This window comes from Leptodactylus fuscus, chromosome 6 (assembly GCF_031893055.1).
Source record: "Leptodactylus fuscus isolate aLepFus1 chromosome 6, aLepFus1.hap2, whole genome shotgun sequence".
Classification (NCBI taxonomy): Eukaryota; Metazoa; Chordata; class Amphibia; order Anura; family Leptodactylidae; genus Leptodactylus; species Leptodactylus fuscus.
In genome coordinates, this window is record NC_134270.1 from 46232973 (window position 1) to 46250896 (window position 17924).

Sequence of the window (17924 nt, forward strand, 5' to 3'; positions counted from 1 at the left end):
ACATTGTAGTTTATGGGGGGATCCGTAAAAATAGAATGTGACCTATATTTTGATTTTCCATTATGTCAAAATATCGATCATGTGAATAGCCCCATTCACTTACAGTGAAAAACAAGCAGCGGTCATGTAGCAGATATTCACAGTCGTGTAAATATAGGGTAAGTCTTGAAGTAAACTAAACTGCAGATCTCCAAGCAGACTGTCAATCGTGTACTCGCATATTAAGCACATTTTCATAAAACAACATCTAAAATTTCTTAAAATAAGGATTTTTCGAGCTTCTTTAATAGAATGCTATAACCGGCCCCTAGGTACATTTCAATAAGCGTGTTATTAAGAGTCCCTGGCAGCTGTATCCCTGTATCCACTATCCCGGAGTGAGATCATGTTCATTGCTGACCATACAGGGATTACTGGGAGGATCATATGCTTCTAAGACCACCTCAGACAACCCCCACCCCCAAAACTCCCCAGCACCATCCTTTTCCCCGGCACTTCCAGCTTATAATGTGGTAGAACCAGTAAGTGCCTAAATCGCATTTCTTCAGGATTACAGCCCCTGCCTTCCTCCAGAACACAGTGCCTTATATTACAGGAAAATGCAGAAGACACAGGGCCTGCTTTGTGTGCTGATCGCTCTTACACTGCGCGCAGCATGTGCAGAAGGTAAGAAAGTTGTAATGTCCCTGCTCTTGTGTATAGGACATAATGTATCAACTACAGCTCTGCCAGAAGAGGGATATATGTATACGTACATTTTTACAATACTCTGTATCAGCAACATTAGTAATTATTATGGAGAATTGCACAAATTGCTATTTATTACTGTAGAGTTACTTGCCTAACTAGTTCAGAATACAGGCTACTTTGTGACAATCCGTAGCAGTGGTCTAGTTATCATCTTGCAAAACTACAACCCCCAGTATGTTGTGATACTCTGCGGCTGTCAGACCATGCTGAGTGATGTAGTCTCACAACAGTCGGGATGCTACAGGTTGCAGACTGGCGGCCTATAGTGTGTGTTCCTAATCCAGATGAATAGGGGTGTGGTAGGTGGTAAACAGCACCTAAAGGGGGCTCCATTTTAGTCTATGTAGAATTTCCAGGTCCCTGCTTCACTACCAATCCCGGCACAGTCTTTATTTGATAAGATTTGGATGGTTTGGAGGATTTTGACCATGCAAGATTAGGCTTTTACCAATGGTAGGAGTCCTACGCCACTATATACATGTTACAGATGAATAGGTAAGAGCGCCATATGGTGGTGTGCATAGAAGAGAGGGGGCACCGTAGTAAAGATCAAAAAGTGTCCACTATTATGGCGCCAGGTTCCGCCACTCAGGTGTTGTTTTTCCTCTCTATACCTTAACATTTGGCCAGTCCCTACCCCCTTTTGTTTGTAAAAGAGATCCGATACAGGAACAGTTAGGGCTGGGCCCTCTTTTGTCAAAGGCCTCATAGCAGCAGAATAGGTTGACCTTATAGTATGAACACACTCACTTCTATGATATGTAACTAACTCATTCTATCATCAATATATTACATTAAAGGACATCATACATACAGTTATAAAAGCATAAATATAGACATGAACACATATTGCCTATATCTACGGCCACGCGTTTCATCACAGTTGTGAACAGACACATTATACCCCAATCACAGAGGGGTCTACATTCTTAAATTCAGAAAGTAGCCCTGGCATAGAAATCCAAACTGCAATGGGCAATACCTTGGAGACATCAATAGTAAATACGTATCTGTGTGCTCCTTGGACTTAGACTTTGGGATGAAGAGAGGGAAAAAGCAGCTGAAAGCCTTATTATGTTGCAGTGGAGAACAGTTGACTGAGGAATGCCGGGAATGGTTGGATAAACATCTATATGTTCTACCTGCTGAATAATTCCCATTCATGTCTTTGTATATATAATGTGCACCGTTGATTTTTATAAGCGCTTTTTTTAAAAGTGAAACGTTAAAAAAACACAACACACATCTGCTTGTAACTAGAATGCTTACTTTTAATTTAGATCGAACATTACTGCAGAATTTATAGGGGTTGCCTCATGACCTAATAAGACATTTGAGCATCATAAAGAGAGTTCCTCGCTTGGGATCCCCAAGTGGTGAGAAACTCAAAAGACTCCGCAGCGCCAATTATTTGAATGGATGGCATGTGGTACTACATCATCTCAGTAGTCATTGCCACAGTAGGAAACAAAATATACAGAAACGTTGTATTAGTTTTTATCACATTATGAATAAATGCACGGCAAAAACTACAGTGTTTTACAGTATCTGCAAAGGGGATGGGATTAACCATAAAAATAACCTCAGCGGACATGCTGTGATTTCAAAAACCAAACCGTTGCGTTTTTGTAAATCGCAGCATGACAATTATACCTAAGGAAACTCTGGTGTTTTCTTCATACATGTAATCGAAGCAGAAAGTTTGCAGAGGAAAAATCACCGCCGTGATAGTTGCCGTAGGGCTTTTTAACTGCGGCTCACAACATGGGGCCTTACGCTGAGGCCCCTCTTCACGGATTTTTTTGTTGCAGAATTTGCTGCAGTTTGTCTTTGGCTCAAAAACAAGCAGCAAAACGAGGGGCCTCAACTTTAAGGGCCTGTTCACACGGGCACAGAGGGGGTGGATTATGGCGCAGAATCCACATCATAATCTGCCCCCTCACAATGGTGGTCTAAGGAGACCGCTAGCCGAAAAAAGAAGCGAGCTGCCCTTTCTTCAGGCAGAATCCGCGGCTGATTCAGCCCCGGTGTCCGTCTCGCGGCAGCACGCTCCAGACTAGGCCCGTTCATTTGGAAAGTACACCTCCCCGTGTGAACTAAGCCTTAGACCTCTATGACAATACACATGTTATATTTTGCATTCCATGGATTGTGGCATTATTATGTGCTGACCTGATGACCGTGAACTAATTAACTTTATTATCTTAGTGGGTCACTGTCAATATGCTTGACTAGATTTGATGATAAAGCAAAAAAATCCAAAACACAATACTGGCACATACTGGCCAAAAAAATAGCAAAAAACATATATATTTAATAACAGCCTCTACTTGTTTAACCTGCTCAATTGAAAATTATTACTGAAAGTTAAAAAAAAAATAAAATTTTATATTATAATTAGAGATGAGCGAATATACTCGATCGAATACCTCCGCCACACAGTGATGTCCTATGTCCTTTCCTTAAGCTGTTAATTGCAAAAATGATCTACCATTTGAAGTATGATTATCTTCATGGGAAACCCTTTAGTTGTGGTGTCTGATACAACCCTGTTATACATTCATGCCAGCCAGCTTTAGGCTTGTGGCTGCTGGAGTGGAAGTGTAATATTATAATATTATAGTTTCAATGTATCAGAAGCGTCCTCAGAATATAACCCAATGACAGACTAAGCCCCAGTAATCAGTTGCCATCTACACTGTAAGTGGACAGGAAGAATTCCATTTGCCTTCAGCGCCACCACTGGGGAAATTAAGTATCACATTGTGGTAATTGCTATCAGTAGGCTGTTTATGTAGTGCCTGGACACTGAGTCCTCCAGGGCGAGAGGCAGGAGTGTCTCGTAGGTATTTACCACCCCTAGCTAATAGAGAACAGTATTTCACTGAAAGTTCCATAATAAATTAACTAAACATGAGTTTTATAAACTAGACAGCCCCTTTAAGTCCTGAAGGTTATTCACAGCATTCAATGTAAATTATAGAGATAGAGAGAACTACTTAGCCTGTTATCCCTTTAAGACTGACCAAATACTTAGAAGCCAACTAACAATTCCCTGTCTATGTTCTAAAGGGAAACTCCATATCCGTTGGAAATTTTCCACTTCGGGGTGAGTAGTTTACAAAATTGAAGGGGGGGGGGAGTACCACCTATTTCTCTGTGCACCAGTTGTCATAAGTGTTTCCAGCTGAACTCATAAGACAAGGCTAGAAGTGTCAAGCTGAGAACACTGATATGTACTGTATCGTCTCAGAGAACCCTTCCGCCTCTTGTTGCGTGTTTTCCACTCTGAAACGTTTCGAGATAGAGTCTAGTCCTTGTCCTTGTATTCCTGATATAGAATAGCTACAAATATACAGGTTTCTGGATATTTGAGCTGATCAGAAGTTTTTTTTTTTTTTTACTGTAGCTTATATCACATATATAATCAATGAAAAATCCTATAAAAAAAACTAAACCACAAAGCAACAGAATAAACATGGAGAGACCCTAAAATCAAACTGGGGTAGTGAGAAACCCCCTTTATGATGATATTTGTTACTCCTAATATTTTTTATGTTTGCCCCTCACTGCGTATATTGTGTGTACAACCTAATGAACTCCAAAGCAACAGAAAAGGTAAATTTGGTAAAAGTAAGCTGTAGTGTTAGTCCGATCCGGAGACATAAACTAGGCCAGCAGCCTTGTACGAAAATATTTGCACAGTAGCCATGGAGCAGGACAATGCCGCCACTATTCACAGCTAAATACACTGTAGCTGAATCATTTCCTGGGGTCACTTAATGCAACTAATGTTTCAATCATGTTAAAGGAACATATCAGTATGTTCATGTGAAAAAGAGGTATACACTTTTTTTCTTTCTTAAATAAAGCTATTTAAATAGGATGTCTCAAGGGGAAAAACTATGGCCCTATACATCTGCCTTAAGGCATATGAATATCATAGAAGGAAGTCCTCTGCTTCAGAACGAGAAATGTGACCCATTCTGGACAGACACCTCCTAATCTGGTAAGCTTCAGCCGTCCTTGTATTACAGGGACAACCTCTCATGCCTGTCATGTAATACCGCATCACACTTGCCAACATGTCAGGGTGGCTGTCTGGAAGAACACTGCGGACAAGGCCTCAACACCTACTGGTAAAGCCGTGTACCCTTTTGCAAAATGACTCCTTTTTTGAGCAGGTCACACCCCTTTTCCATGATCTGACCGCCATGTAAAGAGCCCACATTACATATCAATTGACAAGTGTGCCCAGGGGATGTGAGGGCACTCTGCCAGGCCCAGCTGGTTTGCTCACTCTTCTAGGAGGACACCCCTGTCTTGAGTGTCCCTGACATTCTGGGACAGTAGGCAAGAACGTACTACATTTACCATGCAGTGATGCTGTAGGAGAACTGCCTGGCTGGCCATGTCAAAATCAGCCTTTTTTTTTTTTTTTTTTTTTTTTTTTTAACAATGTCGATTCAGCCCCATGTACTGAATTACAGAAGTTTTACAATGTATACTGTTGGGAAGTTAGCTCGGTAGAAGCAGTGGTGCGGACCCAAACAGTCAAGACAGGGACACAAAATGCAACAAACAGGTTTATTTAGAAGAAAAAATAAAAACAGGAAAATAAATAAACCTTGACTTCAGGCATAAAATGAGCAAAACAAAATAGAGTCTTAACTTCAGGCAAAAACAAAATAAATACCTGCTCGTCTGAGCCACTAACTAAACAGAACTGATAACCTAACTATACGTGTGGCTTACTTCTAGCCTCATGAACAAAGCAAGCACAATATTGTCTCACCAGACTCAGGGTTACAGGACAGAACCATACACCTCCTTTCTCTTCATGGAACTGCACACAGTGCAAGAGCTGCAGCCTTTTCTGGCCCAGTAATGAGCCAAGGATCTACACCTGGGCTGAGGCCTACTCCAGGTCTGCCCTGGACCACACATAGGTCAGAAACCTGGGGCTGATATATCTGGACTCAAGCACTCTGCCTGTCACCTTCTCACAATACAGTTATATAAATAATCAATCTCATACATGGTTAAGCCCACTAGTGGGGCAAAAAAAGTTTGAAATTATCTAAAGGGAAAAAAAAAAAATCACATTTAAAAATACCTTTTTATGTCAAAAACTATAAAGCAGTACAGATTACCCCCAAAAAGTCAAACAATGTCAGAAATGCTGTTTTTGCTTCAGCCTTCACAAATGAGATGACTGAAAAATAAAAAAAAATGTATGACTGTATGGCAATACAAAAACAATTTTTTTTAAACTTGAAAAAAATTACAAAAATATTAAAATTTGGTATTGCCAAACGGTCCCAAAGAAACAACTAAAAATGCAATTTATATCAAACGGTAGAAAGTCATAGAAATGGAACCAAAAAAATAAACCCCCCAAAATTCTGGAACTGCTTGTTTTTCTATTTGCTCCCCTCCAAAAAATTGTAGATTTTCAATACATTTCATGGTGCCTTGATATAATACAACTCTTCCTGCAATAAACAAGTCTTCACATGGCTGGAATAAAATGAGCCATGGCTCTGGGAAGGCGGCGATAAAATATAATTGTATACGGTGGAATAGTACATTGGTTTTGGACACTTTCCATTTTTGTAAGTTATTTCATCAGCCTACATGTTTAATCTATTGATCTGTCAAAAAAGTGATTTAAAGTGGACCTGTCACTGATTTGGGCACAGGCAGTTCTATATACTGCTGAATTCAGCGCACTGTCGGCTTTCCCGATCTGTGCCCGGGTAGAGCTATCGGTCCCGGTACCGTAACTCTTTACAGTCAGAAGGGCATTCCTGACAGTCAGTCAAGAACGTCCTTCTTCAAAGCAGCGCCAATCGCGCTGTACAGTGTGAACGCCTCCCTCCCCTCTGCTCACAGTGCTCGTCCGTATTATGAGGAGGGGAGGGGGCGTTCCTCCCCGGTCAGTCTGTACAGCGTGATGGGCGCTGCTGTGCAGAAGGATGTACCTCACTGACTGTCAGGAACACCCTTCTGAATGTAAAGAGCTTCGATGCCGGCACTGATAGCTCTTTACCCGGGGCAAAGATCGGGAAAGCCGACAGTGCGCTGAATTCAGCGCACTCTCAGCTTTCCAACAGTATATAGAACTGCCAAATCAGTGAAAGGTCCTCTTTAATTCTACTACAATTCATTTTAGTTACAGTGACTGAATGATAAAGTAAAGGTAGGGGAGGGGTTTTTCCTTTTATAGGCAAAAAGAGAATAACTGACCCGTCTGCCACTATATAAATCACTTTTCATTTGCTGCTTCCATATAAACAGTATAGGCATTTGTGTTCCACCCCAGTTACTGACCATCCACAGTCAAAGGAAAACTTGTTTGCTGAGACTGAGGTTTCTTGTAACTAAGAATGTTTGTTTCCATCCTTCCCTGGCACACGGGTTCAGCCACATACAAAAATGATATGTTCTCATTGATATAATAGTGTCTGACTTCACCGGAGAGTACACAGACAGGTTAGGTATTCTGATGCCCCACTGTTCCCTGGGCTTTATATAGAAGGTGGCAATGGAGGAATTTGCTGATTATTATTTAACGATGGATACATAAGTATTAACCAAACTACTTATTTCGGAGCATTACTCACTGGGTGTAAAAATAACATAAGGACATGAATTTTATTTTCTGATCTGAAAGTAGTGATTTCATAGTAACCAAAGAAGCAAACCCTGTGGCCTATGGACTGGAAGACTCAGTTGACTCCTCATGGGTGGGGCACAACTTCAGAATGGGAGGGTGTGTTATAGTGAATCAGCACTGGGAGAGATACAATGGTGAAACTTTTCTACTTCTCTTTCACTGGATCAATTGAAATGATAATGCCACTGGAAAATGTCATTGGGTTGTCCCAATAGGAAAATACCTGTCCATATACTCTATATGGAATTTATGGAAGTCATAGAGGAGGGTAAATATGGAATATATTAAATATATGAAAGGCATACAGGAGGATAAAGGTGCAACTTGAAGCTCTTGGGCTGCAAGGCAAAAACTGTAACAGGGTCCTCTGCCCACTATCTACGATGTATTTGTGTTTGATGGGTCTTTGTACATCCCCATACAGTAAGACATGACTGCTAGGTCTAGTAAAGCTAACTAGCACTTTGGAGAACAATAAAAAGGGCATTGACAAATATTACCAGGCCCAGTTAGCTGCTGCACAACATGTATTCACTAGTATGAAAGGAAAGGAAGAAGATAGACAAAAAGTTTAGAGAAGAACCTCAAATTGACTACCATTAAGGTGGTTCTATAGCCAAATAATTCTTAAATGAGTCCCTAGGCCAGACAATCATTTTGGACTCTCCCACCCTTGGAGTCTGTATGCCATCAGCATTAACATTCACAAGGTCAGCCTTGACGTTCTGCTGCTGGTTTCTTGTCAAGTATTCCATTGTAAAGTCATCCTGTCATGGACTGAACATAAAGGTGCGACCACCGGGTCTAGTTTTCTGGATTCTTGCTGCCCTTATTAACAGACCCTATATTTTAAGATGCCTTAGGCAAAAGTCTTGGATTCCTTATCTATTGGCATATATGCGCGCCTATACGTGTCTAAATGAGCGGTACTTACGCCGTGTGAAGGGGCCCTAAGGTTTCGCATACAGTATAGGCCTGAAGTTCCTTTATGCTTCTTGTGTAATTCTGAAGTTGGAATTGGGGAAGTGCATTGGTGTGGTTGACCACCAAGTGGCGCAGAAGTAGCTTCAGTTATAAAATTAAGGTAAGACCTGCAGCTGGTTACTGTAACTTTAACCTATTTTTGGTTTTCTAGTTACCTTACTGGATAATGAAGCAGAAACAGTGGATGTTACAGAAAAAACCTTCACAGACTCAACAGACGTCCAAACCCAGGTTAGTGTGGAATGAAAAATTCTAAAGATAACTTTGGGGCTGGATCTATCAAGAGCAGTATATTGTAGTCTTGATAGCCCCTGTGCTATAAAATAGGATTCTCCTATGAGGCGCAAGTAGAGTCATAAATCAGATGTGGGCCATTGTGAGTACAACGAGCTGGCCTAGATTTCACTTATGCCAAAAAACTGGTGTAATTGTCTCTAAATCTGGCAGCCCCACCAACAACATTCAATCTTCATGCCGCCATTTCCGAAGGTAGCGAGGGCAGCGTAAGAAAACCAGCTGGGACAATTTTGGTTGCAAGTTGTGGTTGAAACATTTTTAAGACTTTAAGACTTTTTTAAGCCACAAATATGGAGTAGGAGATTCCCATAAAGTTGATGAGATCTTTTGGTTTTTCTATCTACATGTACACTCGGTTCTTACTAGCGTTTGAATCTCCGACTTCGTCCCAGGTTCCTGGGCGAAACTGGGCGAAAACCCAGCTGACCACATTATTGTCTATGGGGTCTGTGGGTTTCTGTGTGTACCAACTTTTTAAGCGACACAGTTTTTTAAGTAGATGTGAACCCAAACGCTAGTGTGAACCTAGCATAAGTTTTTCGAACAAATTGCAAACATTGCTGTTGGTTTATAACATGCTTGCACTAAAGTTGGTCCGAAGATCTTGTGGCCCGAAGCTGTGAGGACTCATTGCTTACACTTACAGGTCCATACAACATGGTCATATAGTCTATATAATATTTAATATTATGTAACACAATTCGGGGTTAATTAAACCAGAATTGTGATGCCTAGGCTCGTGCCAAAGTGTTCTAGACATTATTTTGCCGCTCGAGATAAGGGGTGTGTCTTAGCTATAAGTAGGTGTGGTTTGTTGAGAAGGGGCGGGGTTCATGATGCTTCACACTGCAACAATATTTTGGCACCAAAAAGTTAGTGGGCTAAAGTATGTGAAATATGATGTGATATAAGTTCGACAACAGTATCTGAAAATACGTCAAATTTATCTCCCAGCATGAGATACTGGGATCAGTTTGGCTAGTAGAGATCTAAGCCATATACACTTTAGAATTATAAAGCAGCCCAGCTGAGTTCAATGCACGCCAAGTGCACCATTATAAATTAAAGGGGTTTATGAGACTTGGGATAGGACATCAATACTTGGTCACTGAGGCCTGACTCCCGTAATCCCTGCCAACCATATGAGTGATCATCACACCTTTTACTTAGTTGATCAGTGGTAGTGCTGGTTCACCGATCACTTATTGACTGTCATTGATCAGCCCAATACATCCAATAGTAAGCAGGCTGAGCATCAGTACAAGGCACCGCTATACCCTTCCTTATGCTGATCTGACATGGAGACTGGGGGTCAGTCATTGATGGCCTATCCTAAAGACATCCCCTTTAAGAACAATACATACTTTTTTTCCTATTGTAGGTGGAATCTCATTATGTCTTTCATATGATCCTATTCTTATTTAGACTCTTGAAGCGGATCTTAATGTGACAAGCCTGTATGACACCAGCACAGCAAGACCCTTTAGAGTGGAAACAAAAACACAGAGCCTGGACAATGCAACATATACAGTAGATATAGAAGAACCTGAAGGTATGATATCTGTCGCCATGAGTCATTGTGATCTTAGAGAAGAATAAATGTCAGAACTGAATACATTTATATGCATAGAGGCGTTGCTTTAAAGGTGAACAGAAAAGCGTTTTGTCGTCTCTACATCTATGGAGCCTGATGATTTTACGTTCTGTTTGGCAGGTGGCCTGGATATGGGCACATTGGTTGGAATAGTAGCTGGCATCGTATCCATCTTTGGAATAAGCGCCATGATCATCATCTTAATTATTCGCAAAATGGGAAGATACTCGTAAGTGAAAGATAACTCAACATATTGCAATATAGTTTAAAGCTAGACAATAACCTTTAGAATACAGTGAAACATCTCTGCAACCACCTAAAATTGTCAGTCTACTGTAGGTGGGAAGTGGTGTTCTCAAAAAGATGATATTTCGGAGAGGTTTCACTGTATATAGGGTGTCCAGGTATTGGATAAATCACATAGGAGGTAGGAGCAAGTGCTCCAGTGTCAGCTGCAGATGTCTGTTCGGGTGCACGCTGTGACTTCGCCCCTGGAAGTCCTGTGACCCACATGGCTTCAGCGGATTCGAAAAAGGAACCGGTTACGTATATGAATGATGTCACAGTCCCTCTCCAGCAACTTCTGATTAAGCTCAGTGGTCACATGGGACACAAGGCTTCCAGGGACCAAGTCATGGCACGTGGTCAAATGGGCTGCAGCAATGGACACCAGAGTGCAAGGTACAGGTATGTTTTTTTTTTATGTTACACCTGCAAGTTTGATACCAGTTGTATGAAGCTATTTGGCACTTAGCTCCCCCTAGTGATAGCTGCTGGTGGCCAGAATTAAGTCATTTATAGAAACGGAACTCTCTATGGTGGCATATCAAAGTGTTTTTTTTCCTCAGGATATTTTTTCTCAGGATATTGATGGCCTATCCTTGCAATAAGCCACCAATATTGGTTGGAGGTCTGACACTCAGCAACACCTGATCTGCTATTTAAAGGAACCCTGGGGATAATGTGAACACTGTGTCTTCTGCATCATTTCCATTGCACACAATATACACATAATAGTTGCTACTGTGCAAGGAACTGCAGCTTTATCCAATTCACGTGCTAAATACAGTATAGTATGCTATTTATATGATTATGTATATTGTGCTATTTATATGATTTAATTACTGTTATAGCAAAATTTAGGCTCCCACCTTGTGGTGGTTTTCAGTATCACAAGTGGATGAGTCTGTTGTATCTTGCCTTATCTAAATGTGTTGGGGCCTTGCAATAGGGAAGCAATGTGTAGCAAAGTTAAAATGTGTATCAAGAATATCCAGTTTCCATGTGTGATTTATAATACTGGTGTCTTCTCATGTGGCAGATGGGTCTTTGCAGGGCCCAGATATGGCTGCTGCATCTCCTATAACTATACCCCTGTCTCCTTACAGCAGTCATTCTCATCCTGGGTGTATTCATGTAGCTTACCTGCATCCTAAAGACACAGATAAGTTGAATGTGATGGTGAAGCTTTTGGTTTTCTGCTCCACCATTCAGGCAGCCCCGGGGTTTCCATTGTAAACCCCAGGGAAACTGGACAGGGGACGGTTTGGACATGTTCGACTTTGTGTCCATGTAAAAAAAATGGTTTCAAGGCGGAGAGGCCGCATATGGACACCTGCAGTCACCTTTAAAAACCCATTCAAATGAATGGGCTTTAAAGCTGACCTCCAGCAAGTTGTCCCCTGTCCAGTTTCCCTGGGGTTACGATGGAAACCCAGGAGCGGACAGAAGTGGTAGTGTGAACCCAGCCTTACAGATACAGTATGTTGCATGAGTCACATTGGGTGATTTCTCCTTTCCATATACTTTGCCAAAATGTCTGGAGACCTTATTCTCTGGCCTGGAGCCAATACCACTGGCGGAGTTAAGTCATGTTTTTCATCACCTATATAAATTGTAACTTCCTTCTGATATATGTCGCTTTTGTTTCAGCAGGCCCTGAGGTGAACACGGGAACCTGAAAGGGATGTTTTATTCTGTAAAGGAACATAAACTCTTTTGACTGTGAATTATAGGCAGAAAACACATATCCTGAGTGCGATAACAGAAGAAGACGCCATTTGAGATGGTGAAGAACTGACTCATTCAGGTTCAATGAAAAGCTTTCTTACAAAAATATATTTATTCCACGTGAAAAGCCAAATGCAAAGCGGGACTTTAACCCATATACTTGGTTAGAAATTGCTTTGTTATTATTTATATAGGTAGCATTGGTTGTTTTATTAATTTCACTATTGTGTTCAAGGTGGGTTGAAATGGGACTTGTGTATAGTTATCATAATATGGCTACATAGATAGGGTAGAAAGACAGATGGATAATCCCCAAAATATGAAACCCTATATACAGAAAAAAAAATTCTATTTCTTCTGATATTACAGTTTATATAATGAAATGATCTCTGTGTGTCCCAGGAGCTCAGTCATGTTATAGCTCCTCTTCCTCGTAGTCATGTGACTGGCTGTAATGTAAGTGGTTGCATCGGGAGAAGCGGTAGGACAAAAGGATTGTCAAAGGGGTTGTCCAGGAATTGGGGAGGTGTAACAAAAAAAAAATAAAAATAAAAAATTATACTCACCTTTCCCCAGCGCTCCAGTGTCTGTTCAGTCCTCATAGAGTGTCCTTGTCGCTGGGAGTCCTGTGCACCATGTGACTGCTTAGACCAATCAGTGGCCTTAACAGTCTCTGGAGAGGAACTGGTGTTGTCACTCACATACGTCACCAGTTCCTTACCAGTGACCACTGAGGCCACTGATTAGTCTAAGTCACATTGGGGTGGAGGGCTTCAAGCTCCGAGGACCAAATGGTCACTGGCAGCAGACAACAGAACGCTGGAGAAAGGCGAGTGTTTTTTTTTTTTTTAATTTTACACATCACTGGCCTCCACAGGGGTTTGTTCAATTCCTGTACATCCCCTTTAAGCCCTGCCCCTGAGTAGCCAAACTAGCAAAAGATTAATCCCTATTGTATGGCCCTGGGCAACAGGTATTGGACAGAAGTGGGATTTTTACTAGCCCTTTGTTTACCCCTGATGCTATGTGAGGACACAAGTGTCTGACAGCTTCATACCTGGCTAAACTGAGGGTAGCCAATGACTAAAGGATTGACCGAAAGGCTATCATCTGTGTAAGGTCAACTTAAAGGGACCTTGTCACATGGAAACAGCATGCTATAGACCAGTACTAGCTGAACAGTTTAGTATAACCTCTGTTTGTTGAGTGAATAACTCCGCCTCTTTGACATCTCAGCATAATAAAAGATTTCATAAAATATATATCAGTCTGTTCAGCTCCTTCTGCTCTATAGCATGTTGACAACAGCCAGCACATATTTTTTATGTGACAGGTTCACTTTGAGGGGGAGCGGTAAGAAGTGAAATATACAATGTTTCTGCTAAGGTATATAAAAGCAATAAGATGTGTACCAATGTATTTGTAAGGGTATTAATCTCTGTAAAGTAAAACAAGCTGCATATAACTTATTGTTATATTAGTGGGTGCTAATGTCCATGTATATGCACTGCTGTGCATTATGGGTATTTGATACATGAAATGCCTTTTTGTCATTGGCCTCTGATTGCTGGCAATGGAGCGTGTTGTACATGGAGTGGGATTATTTATGACACGTGTTTCCCATGTAGGTCCCAGTCTGCATGAACAGTGACTGACAATAAAGTGATATGTGTAACCCAAATGTTGTTTCATTGTGTCAAACTGATGTTAGGTTCACACTAGTGTTTGTCTCTCCATCGCTCGGTTCTACAGTTGGTGACTTACACTATTACAGCTCAGCTACTGTTCATATAAATGATAGTGGAGCTGTAATAGTATGTGCTGGGTTACTGTACAGTGTACAGAGCTGCCTGCTACTGGTTCTGTACACTGCTCAAAACAGATGATCGGTGCAGAAGCCTGGTTTGTTGAGATTTATAATACACAATCTATCAGACCTGCTCCTTACTCTGTCTTGAGATCAGTAATTTAATGCAAAAATTGGCATAAGATCAGTATGTAGTTCAACAAGAAAAGCTAAGGACAGGTCACAGTATTCTGGACTCTATCGGCAGTGGTAAGTGCATAATTGTTGCAATTGTTGTTAACTTTTCTTTTTTGTTCTTTGAACACTTTTAAATAAATGTATAATAAGAAAATACATTATTTCTATAACAGCTGCCATTCTGTACTTGCTATATTTTGTATTGGAATAAGGGGTCCAATTCAGAATCTTGCTGTGGGCGTCTATGTATCACACCAGTGTTCAAACTCCATTTGGGGATTCCGTACCCAAATAGTCTACAGGGCCACGGATCTCCGTGGTTAACAACTTTGTAATTGGATTAGGTTTCTCTTTTTCGGGTCCCCAAGCAGATTTGAAGAACAGAAAGCCAAATGCTAGTGTGAACCTAATGTAAGGTATCTACCCTGCTCATTTGTGGATGGTGTGCTGTCCGTAGTTGATCCGCTTTTACTGTCTTTGAAAAGCATATCTTTTTTTTTAAAATTTTCATTTACCATATTTTGAATGTCTCTGGGTCCATGAACAACATATAAAACACACAAATCCCATAGTGTTTTTTTATACAGATCAATTCACTTTCATTGTATGATGCATCTATAATGTATCAGCATCAGTGAAAAAAAAACGTGCTAAATAAACGGAGGCTGGCAGGGTTCATTTTAGAGATACAGTGGTGGGCAAAAAAATGCACCACTAGTGAATTTTGTCACATGCATGCGAATAAATTGAGTCCCTGCAGATATGTATACCTCCTACTACGAAATCGACTGAAAAATGTCACATGACATGCACAAAATTGCCAAATACTCGTCATCCAGGAGAGCAGAGGATAGAAAAGGAAAAAAGACACAATCATCACATTTTGTGAAATGCTGCAGGTTTTTTTGGCTCAGAGGTAGGACCTGTATTTATGAGACATTTATGCCATTAATGTCCTTTTGATGCTGCAATTTTCCCTATCAAAAAAACTGGTGGCCATCTTGAAGGGCCCAAGGAGGAGACACAATTCTGTGATGAGCTTCGAGTGCCTGGCCTCAAATTAATAACACATTATGTCATCATTGACTGCTTTGCTCTGCTCATACAGACAAGGGGTATTCCAGTGGAACATCGCACATCAGTTGTAGACACTACTGGCTGTCACTGCTGCAGCTTATATCGGTGGCTTTATGGGAACGAAGAAGGGCTGTAGCTCTTCCTCAGTCCTTTGTTGTATGAATAAAAACATTTCTCTGCAATATTAATATCAGGGGGATGACATCACTGATGCTGCAGTTTGATAGGAGAAGGGGGGCGGTGGATACAATACTCTACCATGTTACTATTGGGGATCGGTAAATATCCATTGAGAAGTGTTGAGGGGTTAAATAGCTGAAAGTTCACAGGTGTGAACCTATAAAGCAAACTTTTAATAAATTCCACAGTCCAAGCCCAACTTTCCAACACATCAGCTGTTAAAACAGAATCCGGGAGAGCCACCATATATTCTGACACCAGACACAGTAACAATCCCAAGTCCTTATTGGGGCAATAAGCGACTCTCACTCTTCTTCCACGTGACTAAGATCTGGCCTCAGCATCAGGTCCTATGCTTTCTTCTGCAGTCTCACAGACAAATACCAACTGCCATACACCCCTGGTTAAAAGTCCTCATATCCCCAAGTTGAAGATCTTCTCTATCTCATGGACATTGACAGGAGTCACAGACCTGCAGTCCAGAGTGTTAGGCTAGGTTCACTTATGTGTTCGGTTAAGCAGACCCCCGAACAGAAACCTAATCCGCATAAAAAAAGTGCTTACCTTAGGAAACCTGCTGAAAAGGGCAAAAGATGCGGAATCCCCGAACGTAGCACAAGCGCTGATATGAACACAGCATTAAATGCCTCTATACCCCAGTCACCACATGGAGTCTTCTTTCAGCTGGTTTGTAGACTGGACCATTGAGTAGATATAATTATTAGGGTTGGTTCAGACTAGCGCTTGTATTCTGTCCGCAAGGAGTCCTCATGGAGACACCCCCCCCCCCCTCCCCGGAATGCCAACGCTAATGCAAACGCTGTGCAGTTAAGCACACGGAGCCCATAGACTATAATGGGCTCCGTGTGCTTGCCGCGCACTGCCCGCACAATTCATCGCTTGCAATTGCGATTGCATTCCGTCCAGGGGGTCTCCATGCGGACTCCTTGCGGACAGAATACAAGTGCTAGTGTGAACCAACCCTTACTCTCCTTCCTTGTGTTCTCAGTCTGGCTGTGGTGGACATGAGTGAGCCAATACACATAATAGTACAAAGGGGCAGATTTCACCTCAAATCAATACCAAATCAATACGAAATGACAGAAATTGATCTGGTGTTGGTATACTGTCACAAGGAGAAAGTGGAGGTGGTGGATAAGTGCCACCTGATGTTGGAGGACATCAAACCAGACCTGCACAAATTTGGAAGAGTCAATAACACTTTCTATCTTCTTACAGGCTGCACTGATGTCGAGGGCCCCTCTGGCCATAGATTCTGTCTATATTTAGAAATGCTCAAAGGTCACCAAATACAGCACCCCAAATATTCAGTCATGTTCCTGTATAACTGGGATTACATTTTCTAGCACATACTCACATAAAAATGTATTGGACCATAAGTAAAATGTGAGTGAAGCTACAGATCTATCATTTAATATTGGATAACCCAACAATACCACATGTAATTGTAGTAGATGTATGAGACTGTGTCATAAACCCCCATATCATAATGATGGCTGGCCTGCAGTCTATAATAGAAACAAGTTTGGACAGAAACCCCCTTAGGAGCCTATAAACCATAATTAAACATAATGGAATACCGCTGACAATACATATAGTACATGTCTCTATTAACTATTACAGTGATTCCTTACCTTGCAATATCTATGGTAATAAGTTACAACAGGTTTCCAAACCAAGGTATTCGACAAGTAGCCATGAATGGGATCTATAACACAGTTATAAATAGTTAAAGTCGATGAAGTGTGCTATATAGCTTGGTACAGGTTGAATAAGTGACAATTACAGAAGATGTTTTCACTTTTCCTTCCTCTTGTCAGCAGATAAATTGACTCGAAGTTGATAATAAGCACAAGAGAAATATCATCAATTGTTCTTCAATAACATAAGCATTGTACCATGCCGTCAATTTACGTGCAGCCAGCATGTGACTGCATAGGCCAGACGATTTTTATTTTTTTGTAATTTCACTGGTCTTGCCTAAATTTTATGAATCCCAGAAAATCCCAGGATTATATGGAGGGAGTGAAGCCTCAGAAGCCAGTGACTGGTTGCTGTATTCATGTGAGGTATAACATACACTGCAACCAACGTATAACTTGAGAGTGTAACTGGTTTTGGTATCTGATCACAATTCTTGGATTTGTGTTTGACTGCTGGGACACCCATCAAATGGGGGCCAGAAAGTCTGCCCAAGTGCTCCATGTGAATGGAGTGATAGAGTTCAGGTATGGTCACTGCTCCCTTTACTTCTATGGGGCTGTTGGCGATCTTTGGGGTACCAGTGATTGGACAACCAGCGATCACATACTTATCCCCTATTCTGTGAACCAGGAATAAATCTCTAC

The 17924-nt window shown here is 41.2% G+C and overlaps 1 protein-coding gene across 2 annotated transcripts; it reads left to right on the forward strand.

Moving 5' to 3' along the window:
* Window positions 1-446: 446 nt before the first annotated feature.
* On the forward strand, window positions 447-13983 carry PDPN (podoplanin). 2 transcript variants are annotated; one of them, XM_075278503.1, is made up of 5 exons: window positions 447-666; window positions 8565-8644; window positions 10136-10262; window positions 10425-10533; window positions 12237-13983. In XM_075278503.1, the coding sequence occupies exons 1-5, from the start codon at window positions 600-602 to the stop codon at window positions 12244-12246; spliced, it is 393 nt and encodes a 130-aa protein (XP_075134604.1). In that variant the 5' UTR covers window positions 447-599; the 3' UTR covers window positions 12247-13983. The 2 variants fall into 2 exon arrangements, with proteins under 2 accessions (XP_075134604.1, XP_075134605.1); XM_075278504.1 differs by having other exon boundaries at window positions 12240-13983.
* Window positions 13984-17924: the final 3941 nt, after the last annotated feature.

Excerpts from the sequence above, each read along its gene's own strand:
- PDPN (XM_075278503.1), top strand. The coding sequence starts at position 600 with ATGCAGAAGACACAGGGCCTGCTTTGTGTGCTGATCGCTCTTACACTG. Across the intron at positions 667-8,564 it reads GCGCGCAGCATGTGCAGAAG|TTACCTTACTGGATAATGAA; the intron begins GTAAGAAAGTTG and ends TTGGTTTTCTAG. Across the intron at positions 10,263-10,424 it reads AGATATAGAAGAACCTGAAG|GTGGCCTGGATATGGGCACA; the intron begins GTATGATATCTG and ends TCTGTTTGGCAG.